At 43.1% G+C, this 20,604-nt stretch overlaps 1 protein-coding gene across 1 annotated transcript in view; it reads right to left on the bottom strand.

Moving 5' to 3' along the window:
• The window catches only part of LOC308311812 (mucin-2-like), a 49,867-nt gene that overhangs the window by 28,021 nt on the left and 1,242 nt on the right, over positions 1-20,604 (bottom strand). The window contains exons 2-24 of the mRNA XM_080758589.1: positions 17,386-17,418; positions 14,851-15,244; positions 14,450-14,564; positions 12,488-12,707; positions 12,122-12,250; positions 11,501-11,618; positions 11,268-11,406; positions 10,245-10,349; positions 9,732-9,801; positions 9,489-9,626; positions 8,773-8,937; positions 7,876-7,970; positions 6,581-6,707; positions 6,086-6,341; positions 5,111-5,160; positions 4,607-4,707; positions 4,343-4,494; positions 3,926-4,064; positions 3,439-3,543; positions 3,166-3,345; positions 2,376-2,615; positions 1,489-1,645; positions 922-1,050 (exon numbers count right to left, since the gene is read on the bottom strand). Coding sequence (XP_080614715.1) covers positions 922-1,050; positions 1,489-1,645; positions 2,376-2,615; positions 3,166-3,345; positions 3,439-3,543; positions 3,926-4,064; positions 4,343-4,494; positions 4,607-4,707; positions 5,111-5,160; positions 6,086-6,341; positions 6,581-6,707; positions 7,876-7,970; positions 8,773-8,937; positions 9,489-9,626; positions 9,732-9,801; positions 10,245-10,349; positions 11,268-11,406; positions 11,501-11,618; positions 12,122-12,250; positions 12,488-12,707; positions 14,450-14,564; positions 14,851-15,244; positions 17,386-17,418 — 3,357 coding nt within the window. The remainder of the gene's footprint in view (positions 1-921; positions 1,051-1,488; positions 1,646-2,375; positions 2,616-3,165; positions 3,346-3,438; positions 3,544-3,925; positions 4,065-4,342; positions 4,495-4,606; positions 4,708-5,110; positions 5,161-6,085; positions 6,342-6,580; positions 6,708-7,875; positions 7,971-8,772; positions 8,938-9,488; positions 9,627-9,731; positions 9,802-10,244; positions 10,350-11,267; positions 11,407-11,500; positions 11,619-12,121; positions 12,251-12,487; positions 12,708-14,449; positions 14,565-14,850; positions 15,245-17,385; positions 17,419-20,604) is intronic.

Here is a 20,604-nt window from a genome sequence, read left to right as displayed (position 1 = left end):
AAAAGTACTTGGAAAGTTACTTTCCACCACTGCGCAGAAGTACAACACAACACTACTACAGTATATAGATGATTCTATCATACCCTCCAGAGCTGGGATCAGTTTGGAACACAACACTACTACAGTATATAGATGATTCTATCATACCCTCCAGAGCTGGGATCAGTTTGGAACACAACACTACTACAGTATATAGATGATTCTATCATACCCTCCAGAGCTGGGATCAGTTTGGAACACAACACTACTACAGTATATAGATGATTCTATCATACCCTCCAGAGCTGGGATCAGTTTGGAACACAACACTACTACAGTATATAGATGATTCTATCATACCCTCCAGAGCTGGGATCAGTTTGGAACACAACACTACTACAGTATATAGATGATTCTATCATACCCTCCAGAGCTGGGATCAGTTTGGAGCACAACACTACTACAGTATATAGATGATTCTATCATACCCTCCAGAGCTGGGATCAGTTTGGAACACAACACTACTACAGTATATAGATGATTCTATCATATACCCTCCAGAGCTGGGATCAGTTTGGAACACAACACTACTACAGTATATAGATGATTCTATCATACCCTCCAGAGCTGGGATCAGTTTGGAGCACAACACTACTACAGTATATAGATGATTCTATCATATACCCTCCAGAGCTGGGATCAGTTTGGAACACAACACTACTACAGTATATAGATGATTCTATCATATACCCTCCAGGGCTGGGATCAGTTTGGAGCACAACACTACTACAGTATATAGATGATTCTATCATACCCTCCAGAGCTGGGATCAGTTTGGAGCACAACACTACTACAGTATATAGATGATTCTATCATACCCTCCAGAGCTGGGATCAGTTTGGAGCACAACACTACTACAGTATATAGATGATTCTATCATACCCTCCAGAGCTGGGATCAGTTTGGAGCATATTCCTGAAGGGTTCCTACACGTCTTCATGCATGGTTTCCCACAAGGCTGGTAATGCCAGTCACATCCACCAGACGGGTTGTAGTAGTCACAGAACAGAGCTACGTGTGAAGGGGGAAAACAAACAATGGATGAGATGATGGATACTTGGAACGCAGTTCAAAGAGATGGGCTTAAATATGGTATTGCTCTTGTTAACATTGGTCTGATATTAATTTAAAATATTTGATCATTGGCTCAGACAACAACAAAAATAAATGATAGAAAACAAATCTTTTTTGTGGGTGAAGTAAAGCAACATATGTATAGGTTCATCGCCATGCTGACATTTTCGTCAGAATTATATATTTCTTGCCACAGACATACAAATTGAGACAATAATATTACCAGAAACACATAAAGAGCTAGTCCTGAATGACCATAACAGGTCTGGAACTCTGAGAGATTCTCAGAGTTATGGCGGTCCTTGCAAAAAAAAAAACCATTTGAGACTCCTAATAATATGCCATAGTAAAAAAGAAAATCAGCTGGAGACTCACGGCATATCTTGGGCGTCCTCCATCTCACACAGGCTCCGGCCTCGTTGCAGGCAGCTGCGTACGCCGCTACCGCCGTGCAGAAGCACTCACAATCCCCCCCGGTGTTACACGCACACGAGTCCCTGACACAGGCGTCGTAAAACCTTTTGGGGTCCACCTTTTGACACAGGAAAATGTTTGACCGTGACATACGCCACTGTATTTCTGAAAGAGTACAACAGGCAATTTGACTAATTCTCATCAACTACACACCATGACTTGGCTTGCTTTTTAAAGTTGGTTCATAACATTTGGTGTTTGGTGTTTTTACTGTTTTGTTGTGGGTGGTTCTTGGCAGTGTTGATTTCGTAGACTAAAACCATGACGAAAAATGTTTGGCGACTAGCTTTTTTACGGATGAAAACTAAATAAAACTAAGCTATTTGACTAAAACCTGAGCCGAGCCGATCTACAAGCTCACAGCTTGTAGGTCTACGGTACAGTACCCTTACGGCCGAGCTACTGTATATACACCAAGCGTGTGTGTGCGTAAGACGCAGATACGCGAGTCCCGCATACTCAGAAATAACATAGTACTGGATCTAATTAAAAGTGCGTGTGTGCGTTAGTGCGTACAGTATGTGCGTTTTACACGCTCGGTGTAGCTTGACCGTTCATCGGCTAAAATCACATGATATTTAGTCGACTAAAACTAGAGTTGAACCCAAACATTCAGATGACAAAAACATGACCAAAACTAAATGGAATTGTATTCAAAAAACTAAATCAGAATTATCTGCCCAAATTGGTACGTTGCTGGCTGACAGCGAACACAGTGCGGGTGGTTGTTGGTACCTTGGGATGGCAGGCAGCGAACACAGTGTTTAATAGCGGGTGGTTGTTGGTACCTTGGGATGGCAGGCAGCGAACACACGGCTGTTGATGACGCTGCAGTGTTTGATGGACCACGCCTGCCTGTGGGAGTACGCCGTGCACGGGTTCTTCCCCGGCTTGGCGTCGGGGCAGCCGGGAGACGCCTTCCAGCTGTTTCCGAACACATACGCGTCAACCACGACCTCTTTGCTTCTGGTGGTGAAGTCGTTCCTGGCGTTTCCGTCGTAGTTCCCGCACAGGCCACATGGTTTTCCCTGTGGGGCGCAGTATCGGCAAATGGAATCATGGGAACATTATGACAAACACAATGTTTATAACAAACAAATAGGCCTGCGAGGTCGGGGGAGCCCACAGGGAACCCTCGCCTTTCCTGACTTCCTCCACGGGGCACGAGTGTGCTAGCAGCAGCCACCACTGGGCTCCGTCAAACTTTGGTCAACTCAACTGTCATTGCATCTCTATACATTTATTTTACAGACGGCACGGGTGTGCAGCCATCGGCCCCAAATGACTCTGGGTCTGCGTCACGGTAGTGATGGCCCTAATTGAGATGACTGTAGATGCCGCTGAACGGGCGCATACTTTTTTCCGATGTACTAAGTGTCTGACATGCAACAGCCCGACACATGCCTGGCCGGTTAAGCCTCACCCGTGGCTTCCCTGTGTGGTTAGGGTTTAGTGTTTGGGGTAGGGTGTTAGACTAATGCCTGTCGGACTGTTAGTACGTCGGACCAAACACATGCACCCGCTAAATGGAAAGTCAAAGCATGACCCATAAACAGAAAGAAGGCTCAATTCACTCACCTTGTACTTGTAGCTGAGTTTGATCGCGAGGCTGTTCTTCTTGTCCCATATGAGGATAAGTCCAATCCTGGTCTCAACCACCAGATACAAACCGATGCTGTAGACCCGATAGGGGACGACATCTCCTTTGCTTGCTTTGGTAACTTGGACTTTTTCGTCTCGCAGTTGAAGTTCATAGTCCTGAAAAAGAAACGAAGCTTGTCCACCTTACACACCATAGTTTGTTGAAGTGTGACTGTGTCGTCTTTAGTACACGTAAGCATGTTGTTGTACCTCTAAGATGAGCTTGATCACAGTGGAGCAGACTTGTCCAGAAGGTCCACATGGAATGTTCTCAGCCATGACCTTGAAGGAACCCTTAGAGCTCCCACAGTAGTCCTGTAAGACAAGGTTTCTGTTTAGACAGTAGCGGGGCGGATTAAAATTTGCAGGCGAAAACAGCCGGTGGATTCTATTGGTTCACCGATCTGTGCGCTTGCCCACGCCCCTCCCCGGTACAACACAGCGGAGAACACGGACGTCACCAAATTTGGAGCGACGCCCCTCTGCCCTGTTATTGTTTAGCAAAATACAAGGCTCACTCCCGCTCCTATGCCACTTTTCCTGGCTTGTTTCCCCAGGCTTAAAAAAAAAGTAGTTAGACACGCGTAGTTAGACAGTAGTCCTATAAGACAAGCCTTCTGTTAGACAGTAGTCCTGAAAAATGTGACAAACAATCATCACAGACGGTGACTGAACGTAACCCCTTCCTGTACGGTACCTGAGCGACCAGGTGTTCACAGTCACCGTGAAAGGTGAACCTCTTGTCATCAAAGGAGGCGAAATGTCCTCGTCCGTACATACTGCAGGTCCCGTCACACTGGTTGTTGGTGCACTTCCACTTCCTTCCTGTGCACGTGCTGTGACGATGACACATTGTACATCTGAGGTCATTCTGTTCAATTAGTCATTGTTTTATCCTGGTGCTGTGACCATGACACGTCGTAGGTCATTGTTTTATTCGTAAGATCTATTTAATCACTATTTACACTACGTGTAATAATAAACCTTTCTGTTCATCCGTGTGTGTGTGTGTGTGTGTGTGTGTGTGTGTGTACTGTGTATGGGTGTGTGTGTGTGTGTGTGTGTGTGTGTGTGTGTGCCTAGGTGCGTGCATGCGGTTAGAGGTTATCATTACCAGGTGTTACAGTCCACCTTGACGGACTGCCCAGGCTGGTAGGACTGTCCGCTGTGTGAACAGGGACATTGCTGCTCCTTGACGCAGCCTCCGCGGCCGTCCGACAGCAGGCCTTCAGGACACACACACCCTGACACACACCTCTCACTCACCTGCAGACACAACAACAACAACAACAACAACAACAACAACAACGTGCTTAACATGGGATTGGACGCTCGTTAGGACACGTTGGTTCCCATAAAAAACAAATAATCTACTCACACAATCTACGTCTGGATCCTGGCAGCTTTGTTGGCACTCGGATCCCTTTGTGCCTGGCAGTGCACTGGAGCAGTTGAAGAAAGTCATGGGTGCTGTGCATGCTATATAGGCATACAGTACACATGTATGTTAAAGTCATGGTTGCTGTAGGCATACAGTATACAATATACATGCATGATAAAGTCATGGTTGCTGTAGGCATACAGTATACAATATACATGCATGATAAAGTCATGGTTGCTGTAGGCATACAGTATTACAATATGCATGATAAAGTCATGGTTGCTGTAGGCATACAGTATTACAATATGCATGATAAAGTCATGGTTGCATACTGGCATATAGTATAGAGCGTCGCAGTCCCGCCCCCTTTCATGACAATGAACTGTGAACTAGAAGAATATGCAATCTTAGCCAAGGAGGTAGCTACATTAACGCACCATTTGCCATTCATTCACCATTTATTTTGTGGTATAAATCATTCAAAGAGTGTTGGATACTCACTCAGATACTTTGGCTTTCCGGTACATTTTAACTTTCCGTGTTTGCAGACACTAGAATGCACAGGAAGGAGAGAGGCAAAGACAAACATTAATTTCTCTCCATTTGTTTTACTAAGAACAAGGAATTGGAGCACAACTAAACTAGTTTGACTGCTTATTGGAATGCTTTTTTTTGTTGTAGAGTTAAGAGCCTTGAGGTGTCCCTCAGGGTTCAAGTTTAGGACTGGTCCTCTTTACAGCTTATATCATTGATATATAGAGCGTCGCAGTCGAGGTCACCAGGAAATAATTCCCCATTCATTTTCCCCATAGTTTCAAAAAGTATTTATTTAACGACCTTTGAAGCCTCGAAAAAAGCCAACTCGGCAGGTGACAACTCATGACAATGAACACTTTTTGGGGGGCCGAACAGATAATTAGAAAGACGAAAAAAGGGCAGGGTACAACACTTTTTTGTTGTTTTTCGTCTTTCTAAAAAAAAAAGTTTATTGTCATGAGTTGTCGCACCTGCCGAGTTGGCTTTGTCCGAGGCTTCAAAGGTCTTTAAATAAATACATTTTGAAACGTCTATGGGAAAAATGAGTGAGGAATTATTTCCTGGTGGCCTCGTCGTTCTGAAAGCGGGCGGGACTGCGACGCTCTATATGGCATAGCAGTTGCGGCCAGTTTGTGGTTCCACTCAAAAGTAGGCCATGCTTTCTCCCATTGAGATTAAAGAAACATTTATATCAATTATTTTAAGCCTAGATTCAAGCGTTCCAGGATCCTGTAAATACATAAATGCATACATACATACCGGTACATACATACACACACACACACACACACACACACACACACACACACACACACACACACACGTATGTGTGTGTGTGTGTGTGTGTGTGTGTGTGTGTCTGTGTACATGTAAGCCCAATGTAAGCCCTAAATCAGAGTTGAATTGAATCGGATGCATGTCGACGTTTCAAATGCTCACCAGTCACTTCCGCGGAGCCTCAGGGTGTGTCCGGCACCAATCATGTGTTCCCCCTCGTAGCAGGGGCAGCGCGAGGCGCCCACACACTGGCCCTTGTGGTCGAGGTAGGTCCCGTCTGCGCAGCCGCAGCCGTCCACCGGGGTGCTCTTGATCAGGCAGGTGGGGTCCGGCTGGCTGAGAGCGCGGCACGAGCGACCACAGCTGGTGGCGGCGTAGCTGTAGACCATGGTGGCGGGGCAGTCCACCGCGTACTTCTCTGTTATAGAAACCACATGTCATTGTTTTTCCGACCTCCCGTTAGTCCGACCGATTACTAACACAATCCCAACCCCTAACTTCAGTCTTAACCGGCCACGTAAGTCGCTGACCTTAACCTCAGTCTTAACCGGCCACGTAAGTCGCTGACCTTAACCTCAGTCTTAACCGGCCACGTAAGTCGCTGACCTTAACCTCAGTCTTAACCGGCCACGTAGGTCGCTGACCCTGGGGACTTACTGCACATGGCGTCTCTCCATCCGGGTAATGCGACGCCTGCTGCGGCGCAGGCATGCACGTAAGAGGAAACCACGGCACACATGCAGCCTTCACTGTCTTTACAGGAACAGGCGTCAGAGATGCAATTCTATGGAGAAGAACACACACACACGCAACATGGTACACAACTTCTCAGCAGAAATGGATATTAAAAATATATATATTTCAGTGTTTAGTTTTGCTGCAGCATGTATTGTACTCCAAACCAAACACGATTATGGGATTCCAATCCTGGGTCCCCTGCGTGGGAAGGGAAGCTAAAGCCAATCATTTAACCGCTAGCCTTAGAGGGAATCCACAACCCCTGGTGTCGGGATTTGGGTTTATTATATTATGCTTTAGAGGCCAATGTGAAAACCTTGGGGCAGAGGTTCAGCTGTGGCATTCAGGGAGTGTGTGTGCTAGTATGGCTGCAATCAAGCCAACGGTGCCGGAGATTAGCTGTCCACAGATGGACGGACACAAGGACAGACACACTGACGGACGGAGTGAAAAACATACTCTCTCTCCATGCCTTCGGCCTGGTGGAGACAATAACGTTCATCAAGCAGAAACACAGTATGTTCAGTTCACCCAAAATATGAACAAGTTTGTGAACGATCGTTCATTGAACGTGTTCAGGGAAAACACTGGATTTTTTTAACCCTTTTTTTTCTTCACCCTGTGCCAATAGCCTAAGCTGTATTCCTGGACGCTTCTCTCCCTCTGCCAACCTGGGGAGAGCCCCGAACTGAGCTCATGCATTGAGGAGTGAGCAGGCCGCTTCTCATCACCTGACATGGGGGAGTTTCCGCGGTAGGACATATAGCGTGTGGAAGGAACCAGTTCCTTTCCCCTCAATCAGGCAGTATAGAGACCAGGATGGCTGCATGTTTGTGTGGGGGGGGGGGAGAACATGCAAACTCTACACAGAAAGGCCCTTTCGCCAGCCCCACTGGTGGGCACTGATGACATGGAGGAGAGAACTCGCCCCCATGCAGTGCCCACAGCGTCCCTAACGGGAATCGAACGCGGGACCTTCCAGCGGTGCGACTGTGTGGATGTTGGGCCTGCTTGCCCCTTTTTATGTACTCTGCTTCTTCACTGTGTGTTTGTGCAGCCTTGTCTCTCATTCAGATATTACTAAATTTACGCAAATACCTCTGGTGGTCCTGCATGGTACTGCAGGCCCTAAACTGTCCTGACTCACAACCCATCTCGTACACAGTACACAGTACACAGTACACGATGATGATAACCCAGATCTTAGATCTTACGTCAACGTGGACTTCTGGGCTGATCGTAGAATGGCAGTTTGCAAACTTCCCCGTTGGGTCTGACAGCATAGTGCACCAATGCTTGGCATATTTCTCTGTTAAAACAAACACACACACACACACACACACACACACACACACACACACACACACACACACACACACACACACACACAACAACAACAGTTATTGTGATATTAAAGACTAGATCGTCCAATGGTAACATTTGGAACAAAGTCGCCGTCAGTGGTGGAAGTAAGTACAATTACTTAAGTAAGTTAAGTACAATTTTGAGGTATTTCCAAATGTCCGTACTTTTACTAGTTCTACTCCACTACATCTCAAGAACAAAATATTGCACTTTTACTCCACTACAACTATATGAAATCTTTAGTTACTAGTTACTTTGTAGATTTTTATTATTATTACAAAAGATACAGTAACCACTTCAGCCCTATACATTTTGGCCATTTAGAAATAGCAGATCTGCAAGTGTCGTGATGTGACGCATTCTGCAAAATGAGTACTTTTACTTTTGGTACATTTTGATGTACTTTTTGACTTTTTTATTTTTTTATAAACTACTCTACTTAATTAATTATACTTTACTATCTTTGTAGCTTAAAAGATAGCCTGATGAAGGCCGTATAGGCCGAAACGTTGCTGGTTCAATATCAAACTTTTTCACTGCATTTAAAGACAGTAGTGTGCGGGAGTTACTTCTTTTTCATGACGTCAGGCACTTGGTTGCCCTTCTCCTACGCACCTGTCGCTTGTAGGTGTCGCTTGTAGGTGTTATGGACTTTTACTTGTAACAGTAGTAATTCCACATTGATACTTTTACTTAAGTAAAACATGCGAGTACTTTTGACACCACTGCTCGCCATTGTCATCTACCTTTTTCAACATTTGAGCTACACGGTGTCCCGAATGACATGGCCACGTCTTCGCAGCTCGATTTGGACCTCCATGAATTGGCGAACGCTACGGCCTGCCCCTCGATCAGCCCACAGCTGGTTTTAAAGTCATCAGCCTCCACGTCGTTATAATCTCCACACAGGCCTGGAAGTATACGACACAAAAATAAATAATCAAACATATCAACGCTATATCAACCCCATAAAACATGATCATTCATCATGATTATACTGGGAGAAAGAATTGTTTTCAAAAAAAGTGTACAGAAAGTGTTAAAAGTATGTTTTTATGTGGCCACACCCACAAGTTCATTAAAGTATGCCTGGTTTTCAGGTGGGTGGTCCACCTGAACTGAAGCTATTGTTGTATGTCAACGTATGGTAAAGGGGGAGGGGTTAATATTGTTGTATGTCAACGTATGATAAAGGGGGAGGGGTTAATATTGTTGTATGTCAACGTATGGTAAAGGGGGAGGGGTTAATATTGTGAATGTGATGTCACAATACCGTGCATTTCGATTGGGCCTTTTTACTCAAGGCTTTCAGGAAGAAACCCAAAATACACAGGGAAGATATATTTAAATAGTCTTTTGGAGTAATATTAACTCCATAATCACATACAAAACAGAAAAAGTACAACAATCACAGCACTCCATCTATAAGCTATCCATCTATTATGGTTGCATGGATTCATACCGCGGAGTTTGCCTTTCAGCAACGTAGCAGCGGTGATGTAGACCTGCATTGTGGGTGTCAACTGTATGGTGACGTGTAGTCCATAGGCGGTGTGTACGACCATGTAGAATGATGAGGGTCTGAAGATGGTTATGTCCTCTGTAAAAACAATACCAACACATTTGCAATCAGTGATCTGTTTTAACGAGCAACTCAAACCGGTGTCGTCTTTTTGAAGAAAAAGGTAAAGAAAAGGATGCTCACTCAGTGCCAGCGGTACTTGAGAGCTCAGTTTGTTGTAAAAGACATTTCCGGAGTCTTCCACTCGAATTGTCTGCAAGTTGAACAACATGTATCACTGTACTCATATAATGTATGCATTCACATTGATTATGTCGACTAAAACTATGATGAAAAACAACTACCTTTTTTCACTGACGAAAACTAAATAAAACTAAACCATGATGAATAAAACTATGGCTAAATCTACTGACAATTTCGTCAACAAATAAAAACTAGACTAAAATGTAAGGCAGGGACTAGTGGAGAAGAGTTAATTTTATGTTTGGTCGGTGGTTGCGCTCTGAAAATAACAGATCTACGGCTATTTTCAGCATGCAACAAAGTGTACAATCATCCATTACAACCCCATCAAATGCATTTTTGACTAATTCAACTGTAGATTTAGTTGAATAAAACTAGACTAGCATTATACATTTCAGGTGACTAAAATAGTAAAATATGACTAAAGCTATAGATAGGTCTGGAGGGTCTTACCGTATCCCCTGGTAATATGACAGTAACTGCTTCCAGGCAGGTCTCAAATTGGGTGTTTCCACACCTGTACATGTCACCATGAACTGATAAAGTCCCATTCAATTCCTGGAAACAAGTTAAGACATGGACATAGAAATGCTTTAACTACAGAACTGCATAAAACAAAATGTTAGCCAAGTCAGAAGGATTCCATTACAGGTATGTTTTGACAGTGAAGCTTCGCAAAGGTGTATTATTTACCAAATTATAGCTTGCGGTCTGAACTGGACAAAAAACTAAAGTGTGCTGTCCACCAGAATACACCCAGAATACACCCTGAATGATGATTGTCAAGAAGTTAAATGTCCTTGTTTCATTTGGTATTTTTAAAAGATTTGTAACTGACCTCATACTGGAAGAAGGCTTAGCGCTTTTCGTAATATTTGGTTTTACGTTTTTTTGTAGGCCTACTATAAATTCTTATGTACCTTGCCTTTGTCATTTATGTAAAATCATTGTTGTGTTCCTTTTTTTACACAGGGCACTATTGAAAAAGAGACCTTGGTCTCAATGGATTCCCCTGAAATAAAGTTTTCAATCAATCAATCAATCAATCAATCAATCAATCAAGCGCAACCTATTCTAAATTACTTCAATGTCCTTTTTTCCCTCTTGAATTAATGAATCCTACTTAAAGCTGCTATAAGCAATAATATGTCAAACTTTAATGACCTTTTAAAAATAAAAAAAGGTATTCAGACAGCCAGCAATGGGTAATTTGCCTGTCATTGGTCGATTTGCCTGTCTACTTCCTGATTGGTTAGTCATTTCGACCGGGTTTTTTTCTGATCAATGACAAAGCTTCTAGGAACATCTTTGAATGCAGATTGTGGCTCCTAGGCCTAGATGTGTCACAGAGACTATATATTTTGGGAGTGTTTTACTCATTGCTGGCTATAAAAAAAATAATAATAATAATGATATATATATATATGTGCCTGTGCCAGCCCCTCAGTCAAATCCTGTCACATTTGACCTCCTCACCTTGGACAGAATGTAGGAACAGTCTCCATGGAAGGTGTACTGGTTGTCATCGTAGGTGCTGACGTGAGAACCTCCAACCAGGGAGCAGGTAGAGGGACAGTCCATGTTCACACACTTCCAGCCACCGTGCTGACAGGTGCTGACAGCAACACAGTTCAGTTAAAACCACCGCTCATTCACAAACATCATTCACGACAGAATGCACTTAATTTGGGACATCAGTAAATGGTTACCATTTCCTGCATGCCTTTGTGTACGTTTCCCCGGGCTTGTATGGCTTGCCACTATGTAAGCAGGAGCACTTATCGACGGGAACGCACCCAGACTGCATGATGTCATCGAAGACGGTTCCTTGGGAAATTAGAAGAGGTTAGACTGACATACTGTAGCTCGGTTGGAACTACCTGTCCGTTAGACTGACATACTGCAGCTCGGTTGGAACTACCTGTCCGAATCAATAGAGCATAGCAGTGGGCGTGGTTTTCTGGACCCACTGAAAAATCGGCCATTCATTTTTCCCATAGACATTCACAGAAATATTTACATGAATTATTTTAAGCCATCCAGGATCCTGGTTAATCATGGCCATAACACCTTTGATTCTCTGAAGAAAGAACAATGAAAACCGCTATACAAAGGGTATTTATTAAATGTATATCGTATCGTTTTTATTTTGATTTTCTCTCACAGAATCAAAGGTGTTATGGTCATGATTCACCAGGATCCCGGATGGCTGGATTCTATAGGCTTAAAATAATTTATTTTTGTAAATCTCTATGGGGAAAATGAATGGACGATGTTTCAGTGGGTCCACAGACCTGCTAGCTGTATAATCGGAGTCCTGAGATTTGTACCTTTTGGACAGAAGCATCCGTCAGTGCAGTGGTCGCTACAGAGCTGGGTTCTCTCGTGGTTGCTGCACGTGTCGGTGCAGGGACTGGCACACTCCTGGTACTCCATGTTGAAAGGACATTTCTTTATTGCTATTTAACAAAACAAAACCAAAAAGTATTATATAACGTGCCTGTGTAGCGTGACCTATAGCCTTGACTTTTGATATTATGATGCTTAAATTAAAATGGCTAGGCTGCTATCTGCAATCCTAGATTAGGATTAAGGCAGCTGCACTGTCTCTCTGCATTGTATTGCTCTGGATACAGATCGTCCAGATAAATGCCTTAAACTGTAAATTGTACGCGAGCAGTTGAAGCAGTTCGTACCACACAGTTGCTCCGTCTTCCAGCGCTGCGGCGTTCCACCGGCGTGGCTACACTGGCGAGAGTACTCCGATATGGTGGGACACAGGCAGCTGTTGTTGCGGTTACACTGGCACACGTCCTGCTTGCAGGATGTGAGGAAGGCCTCACGGTCCAGCAGGTCTGTACAGCTGAGGAAGGCCGGTCCGGACAGGAGATGCTGACACACTGCTTCTGCTTCTGCCTGGAGGTCAGAGGCAGGGACGTGCACACATACACATCAAAGGGGGCTTCAGCCCCTGCCCTTTTACCCGTCTGTAAAACAACTGCCCTTTCCAGACCACGAATGCAGCATTTACTATGGTGAAAGAAATGCAAATGCTACTCTTTCCATGCATGCCATGCCGGAAGGCAAGCAATTTTTTTCACCCGAAGTCTCTTGAACTCGAATGCAGCATTTTGCGTGTTTCGAAAATCCATGTCGCACACCACATCTCCAGGAGATAAAGATTGCTGGGTTGCGCCACGAAAATAGCAGATCTACAAGCTCTCAAAGCGTTGCAGCGAGACGCATTGTGAGTTTGTAGATCTGCCATTTTCGCTATTTGTGTCTAAAAGTGCCCTCTTACGGGATTTCAGCCACTGCCTCTTTAACACTCACTGCACGTCCCTGGTCAGAGTTCAGGGTTCAGTGTCTTGCCCAAGGACATGTGGACATGCAGGAGGAGCCGGGATTCGAACCGCGGACCCACGGATCTTTGGACGACCTGCTCTACCCCCTGAGCTCCTAACGCCCTTTTGCATTGGGTTTTGGATTAATAAAAAAGGAACCTACTGTAAATTATACTGTTATTCTGGACTCATCGTTATAGAGTGACTCATTTACTGTATATTACTGTATCTAAGTAGCCCTTAATTATATTAGCTGCGCCCGCACGCACAGCCGCACACAGTCGCAGTTGCGCACACACACACACACACACACACACACACACACACACACACACACACACACACACACACACACACACACACACACACACACACACACAAGGGGTTTGGGATGTTCTTAACTTACAACTACATGTTGTTAATTAAAGGCACATTCCTACCTTATAAGTTACGGTATCACTACACGTATACGGTAGTTAATAATTAAAGGTCGTTCCTACCTTGACCTTATCATTACAAGTAGTTTCAGTCTGAGGGGAGACCTGCTCACAGGACTCAGTCGGACCGTTTAGTTTCCAACTTTCCCCGTAGTCCATAACATTTATACTTATTCCTGACGGGAAAGAAACGTAACTTAATACACAGTCGATAACATTTGCACTTACACTGAAAGAAAAATAAGGTAATACTAATAACTGAGAGTTTACTGTAGATACATGTATACTTGGGTATTTACAGTTTGTTGTTCATACAGTGTTCCATGTATTTATTCACCATTTTCTATGAACTCGTCGTAGAGCTGAACTCCGTTGAAGTCGCCACAAAGTCCACACGTCTGGTTCTTGTATTTGTTGTCTATTTCAATCTTTAAAGAAAAGAATATTGTTTTGAATAGAACATAGACTGAATACCACCACCTCTTCATCATCATGACGTAAAATAGACACTATGTCTATTTGCTTGGACAATGGACACGATGACGGGAATTTAATGTTTGTGTAGGACAAGGTTTGTGTGGACACACATCAAAAGCTAGACATATTAGGTCTGGACGGTTGGCTCAACCATCTGGGCACCTAGGCTTCAAAGCCAGCCGGACGGCGTGCCCGACGGCCTTTGCCTCATCACTCACTCACCATCTCTCCCACTTTCCTGTTTAATTACTGTACCCTATCAATAAATGCAAAAAAGGCCAAAACAATTTCGTAAAAAAAAAAAAAGCTAGACATTTAGGGGCCCCTCAAAAGCAAGTAACGACACAGCATCATGTATCATTACAATGTTAAAATGTAACATCATCATAATCAAACGTACCCAGAGTGTGTCATCTTCATTCCAGAAGACAACCAGACCCAGGTTAGCTCTGATCTTCACATAGGATCCAACCCTCTCAATAGCAACACCGAATTGACTGAATGGTATGGAGACCCTAGAGGAGAAATGTCCTTGTTAATAACAAATGAACAATTGGTAACGTAAAGGACCATGGCACCACTTTTCAACCTATCTTCATATAATTGGTCCTCACTACTGATCATGATAAAATAGCATAATTTTTGTCTGTGTCTGACTCCACGGTGCTTGTCCAGCGCATGGAAATTATACGTTCTCATCAGACATTTATATTTTGCTAAATTGTAGGCTATATAAGCTCTGTATCTGGTTAATTGCGGGAGGATGCGGGATTCGCGGTGGCCCGCTGTTTTTTTTTTTACCGCCCGTGCTCGCCCGCAGGAATTTTAATACCGCCCGCGCCGCCAACATTTACGTTTGGTCCCGCGGCCGCCGAGGGCTCCCGTTCCCATTGCAGCCCTCTACATGGTATGACTGTGACCTCATACCGCTTGTTGTTTATGAGAGTTGAAGTCTTGGACAGTTGGACCAGGGTCCCGTCCAGCTTCATGGAGACCCTGCTGATGTAGGCCAGAGCTCCCCTCTGCTGCCGCTGCATCTGAATGTTGAAGCTCTCGTAGTTGGCCTTACAGTGGGTGGTCAGGATGTAGTTGCACGTGAACGGCAGCTGGAAGAAGTCTCCGTCGAAGGTCTTGAAGTGGTAGTTCCCCCACGTGCTGCAGAACTGGCGGTCGTTGTCGGAGGGCTTCACAGGCGCTGAGTGGAGAGACACAGTACTCATTATGCAGAATGTCAAAATGTATAAAGAATCTTTTGAAAATACCAGATCTACAGATTGGCTAGTTTCAAATGGCCGAAATGTATATAGGGCTGAGGTGGTACTGTAAGTGCATGTTTTGTAATAATAATAAAAATCTACAAAGTAACTAGTAACTAAAATTTTCAAATAAATGTAGTGGAGTAAAAGTACAATATTTGTATCCGAGATGTAGTGGAGTAATGGAAATTGGAGTACTTTACTCAAGTAAAGTACAAATACCTACATTTTTTACTTAAGTGAATGTCCATTCCACCACTGGAGAAAACAACATTTACATGATAAACCAATCTATCTTCATAGGCTATAATTGGTCCACACTAGCTGAGCCAGAATGCAAAGCTCTCGATATACCGAGCAATCTTCGTTCCTAATCTCACCTATGACATGTAGGCCTATAGGTCCTGACCGAAAGAATAAGATTGCGGATACACGCGGACGAAATTAGTTCTCAGACGGGACACGGCTGGCCCGGCATCTCCCATAGAGATGGGGTGAGAGGTTCAGTCAGCGTGAGAGACTCGGAGTAGTAGAGAAAACAAAAAAGAGCCAGCGGCCAAGTGGTTCGGGCATCTCCCTAGGGAGGTCCTCCTCGCTGCATGTCCCAATGGGACCAAATGGGGAGATCATTATGATCTCCTCTGGAAAGGGAAGACTGGAAATCTCTGTTTGAACTTTGAACTGTTACCCCCACGACCCGATTCTGGGTAAGATTAATGGATAGGATGGATGGATGGAATAGTAGATAGTAATGCTCATTGTTATCCAAAAGTCACTGGACTTTCAACACGTTCACATTAGATATATCAGTCCATGTAAGAACAGTGAACATTAGATATACCAGTCCATGTATAAGAACAGTGAACAAGAGATATACCAGTCCACATAACAGTAAACATTGCCTGGGCCATGTGCCGCGGGTTCGACTCCCGATCCCGATGGCCTTTACTGCATGTCTTCCCCCCATCTCCCTCCCCATTTCCTGTCATTCTACTGTCTGTCCCTCCATAAAAATATAAAATAAAGGCAAAAGCCAAAAAAAACACAAAAAAAAAAACAGGAAACATTAGATATATCAGTCCACATAAGAACAGTAAACATTAGATATACCAGTCATATATTATGCTCTGCACAAATGGAACAAACATCAGGACTCTTTCACAACTGGTTCGATTGGTCTCAATAGAGACATTTCATTAGATGTATTGTGTTTTATTTTATCACATGGTCATGGTGTGATCAGGGTGTCCCCACCAATGACATCATCGGTAGGCAGGCTAAGGTGGTCTTTAGACGAGAACGGTGTTCATAGGAAACGGCAAAATAAAGTATCGTTTGCCTGGGGTCCCTTTAGACGAGAACGGCGTTTTGGGGAGGTGAAAACGCAAAAACGTGAAACCACCTCCCAGAGTGGAAATGTTTGAGAACGCTGTTTCCTCGAGTCTCCATCTACAGGCAAAACGGCGAATCCGCAAAACTTATGACATCATGGCTCACGTTAATGGCTCACAACGCATGTTTATTAGTTCCTACAATGAACAAGCCTCCCTCCTAACAAGCACCGCTCATCAGCGATGGTGAATGTAAAACCATGATGTAAATGAAATTCCTTGTGATAGGTGGCAGGCAGCAGCGTGTATGTAGCCTAATGTATTATAAAATATATAGCCATCCCGTGGCGCGCTCTGCCTGCATGCTCTGGGCTGCCTGTCAGCCTGTCTGTCACCTCGAGCGACGGCCACAACCCTGTCGTGGTCTGGAAGCAAAACCCTGATAGCGTTGTGTGAAGGGGGGCTACCTGGTTCTTCTTCTTGTACGTGGGTGACTGGTCTATTTGGCAGCCCGTTACCGCCACCTAGTGACATTATAGCGTTTTCATAAAGTGTGCGTTTCTCGTGTAAAGGGTTAATAAAAAATTTGAACGCAACAGGACTTTGCCGTTTTATCTGGAGATGGTCACCGTCTAAAAGAGGCCTAAGTCATTTCAAACAGGATTTCAAACTTTATTAGGTTGAAAATGATTGAAGTGGTCCTTTACGTATTGTCAAGATTGTTTTTTCTGAAAGAAATAACATTTTACCTGTTGTGGGTTTGGTCACAGACTGAGCGGTAACTGTGGAGAGAAGACACAAGAAAACCAGTATTTAGTCATCGTCAGTTACAGTTGCTGCACATATTTGATCTAAATGCATAAGCAATTATAAATGTCAAGAAGCAGGGTTTTATTTGTACATTGATTCTGGAAAGGCGGGTTAGTTTGATTATACAAACATTGCCAGTGGGTAAAACCACTAGTTTCTCATATACTGTATAATCAACGAACGTGTGAGTACACACACTATATTTGTTGTGTGTACAGACACCTGTAAACACACAATGTGTGTGTGTACAGTGTGTGTACACACTGTACAGTGTGTGTACACACACTGTACACACACATTGGGTGTGTGTGTACAGTGTGTCAAGGAAAACAAGTAGTAATAGTAGTAGTGCCATATGGCTCTGTATAGACAAAACACCAGCCCTGTGGGCCAGCCATTACTGAGGTGTAATCAGCACTGATTGGCCAACAATGCAGTGCTCCATGGATGCATACTACTAGGAGCAGTGAGCAGCCATTCGCTCGGGGAGCGATTAGGGGTTAAGTGTGTGTTTTTTGTGTGTGAGTGTGATACAGCTGCACCCTCTGGTGGCGGGCCGGTGGTGTTACAGTGTGACACACAGACACACAGACCGACAGACAGTTTAGGCCAGCTTCTATAGTTAGTGCTCATTGCGTTCGCAATTATGACTTATGATTCATTAACCACATGAACCGGAGGGGAACGAACGAGTATAGGGCCCTGCGGGACTTCAGTCAACAAAGTGTCAGATCCATGTGATCTGACACTTGTGAGTCACTCTGGATTAGAGCATCAGTCTTGAGTCTTCAGTAGATCAAAGTAGGTTCTGCAGATACATTTCAAAATGATAGACAGATGTCATTGGGGAGACAGATGTCATTGGGGATATTTGATGTTTAACGTTAGTTTTGACTAGGAAGCAGATATCTGGAATACATAATTATCCAGTCTAGCTATTCAATGTTAAAACGCCTTGCCATATTGGCCTCAATACCTATGGCAAGCAGTTTTAAGTTTTAATCAAACCACCCTCCTATCTGTAATCTGTAGAACAAGTCATCAAGTCATCATAAGTGTAATTAAGGATATCCATATAGTAACATACTAGTAGAAATTGTATTTCAAGATATCTAGAATTGAGTTCTTCCTAGTAAACGTTTAATATATATCCATATATATATCCATAACCTCATTCCACCTGGTGGAATGACGTCACTTTTGCCATTTATGTGTGTGGGGCTTTTAGTTTCAGATATCCGTAACTGCATTCTGGATATCTAAAATCAACATTCTGGATATCTACAATTTAATTCTTACTAGGAGAAAATACCATTTCAGATATCTACAATGCAATTCTTATAGGACAAACTGCCATTTCAGATATCCAAAGCTACATTTGTACTAGTCATAATATGAATTGTGGATATCCATTATTAGATTTCTACTAGTCAGTTTGGATATACAAAATGTAATTATAGATGTCCGGAAGTTTATATAAGCACAGACCAAGTATTAACATTAATATACTTTTCATATGGTTAACATTTCTCGTTCTCGTTTTTTTTGTTGTCAAATATGTCTTTATTGAACAGATTATAAATTATTACAAACATTATGATATGAAATACCTTTTTTATGAAACAAAATGAAAGAAAAAAAATAAAATAAAGACAAAAAAGACAAAGAAATCCCTTAACCCTCCCATCCATACTGTTCTCGTTTTTTTTAGTGGTCTCGTAAAATATTTAGATATCTAGAACGCAGTTATGGATATCTGAAACTAAAACGGTAAAACCCCAATACACAAGAATGGCAAAGTGATGTAATTTCTCCTAGGAAGAATGACGTTATGGATATCTGAAATGGCCATTTCGGATAGGAAAAATGTCATTGTGGATATCTTAAATGACAGTTGTGGATAGGAGAAATGTCATTGTGGATATCTGAAATGTTAGTTTTGACTAGGAAGAACTGAATTACAGATATCTGGAAATTGGATTACATATTAATTAAATGTTAAAACGACTTGCCAACACCCTCATATCTGACTAAATACTTCACAAAAGTGAGAGACAACGATCTGGTATCTCCCATGAGAAAATTCTACTCTGCCATCAACATGTGGAATGCCCTGACGCAATCCAGATGATGTGGATCACAGGCTTCCTTCAAAACAGGCCGTCTGTAGGTGCCCTTTGAGAGCAGTTTTGAAGGAGTCAAGGGAGGGCTGTGTACATTTCTGACTAATATAGTACTGTGCTATTCTTTTGGCCCTAATGTCTGACTACTGTTTACCTTTATGACTAATGAAGTACAATCAATTTGAACAAGACATTTGTTACTAATGTAATGAGGCCAGCTATTTGTGGGATTAGTGCTGGACAAACATGCACGTAATCAATCAATCTGAACAAGACATGTGTTACTAATTGAATTAGTCCATTAAATTAGTTGCGTGCACACACACGCACACACACACACACACACACACACACACACACACACACACACACACACACACACACACACACACACACACACACACACACACACACACACACACACACACACACACACACACACACACACACACACACACACACACACACAGTAATACTGTAAGGCTAAAGCTAATAGCGTTATTATCTATGTGCAAACATGGATATACTGTATGTGTAAGTATGCAGAACATGGCCCATTTCACATAATAAATAAAGATCTTTTGAAAATAGCAGATCTACAAGCTCACTATGTGTCGCATCGCTACACATTGTGAGCTTGTAGATCTGCCATTAAGTGGCCGAAATGTATGGTTGAAGTAATATGGTATGGTTGAAGTGATAATAATTAATAATCAAAATCTACAAAGTAACTAGTAGGTAACCAAAGTTTACAAATAAATGTAGTGGAGTAAAAGTACAATATCTTGATCTGAGATGTAGTGGAGTAAAAGTATTGGAAAAAGGGCTACTCAAGTAAAGCACAAATACCTACAAATTGTGCTGAAGTACAGTACCTACGTAAATGTACTTGGTTAGTTTCCAACACTGTGCCTTGGAAGCATTTACAGGTGACCGTGAGAATATATGAATTTGAGCGAGGACATAGTCATTTAAGCATGAATATGTATGCATTGTGTGAATAAATTATGTAATTTGTGTGCGAAGGAGCCTAAA

Source organism: Protomyctophum bolini (genome assembly GCF_963924005.1).
Source record: "Protomyctophum bolini genome assembly, chromosome: 24".
Classification (NCBI taxonomy): Eukaryota; Metazoa; Chordata; class Actinopteri; order Myctophiformes; family Myctophidae; genus Protomyctophum; species Protomyctophum bolini.
Note: the sequence above shows the minus strand (reverse complement) of the source record. Positions and strands in the feature narration are given on the sequence as shown.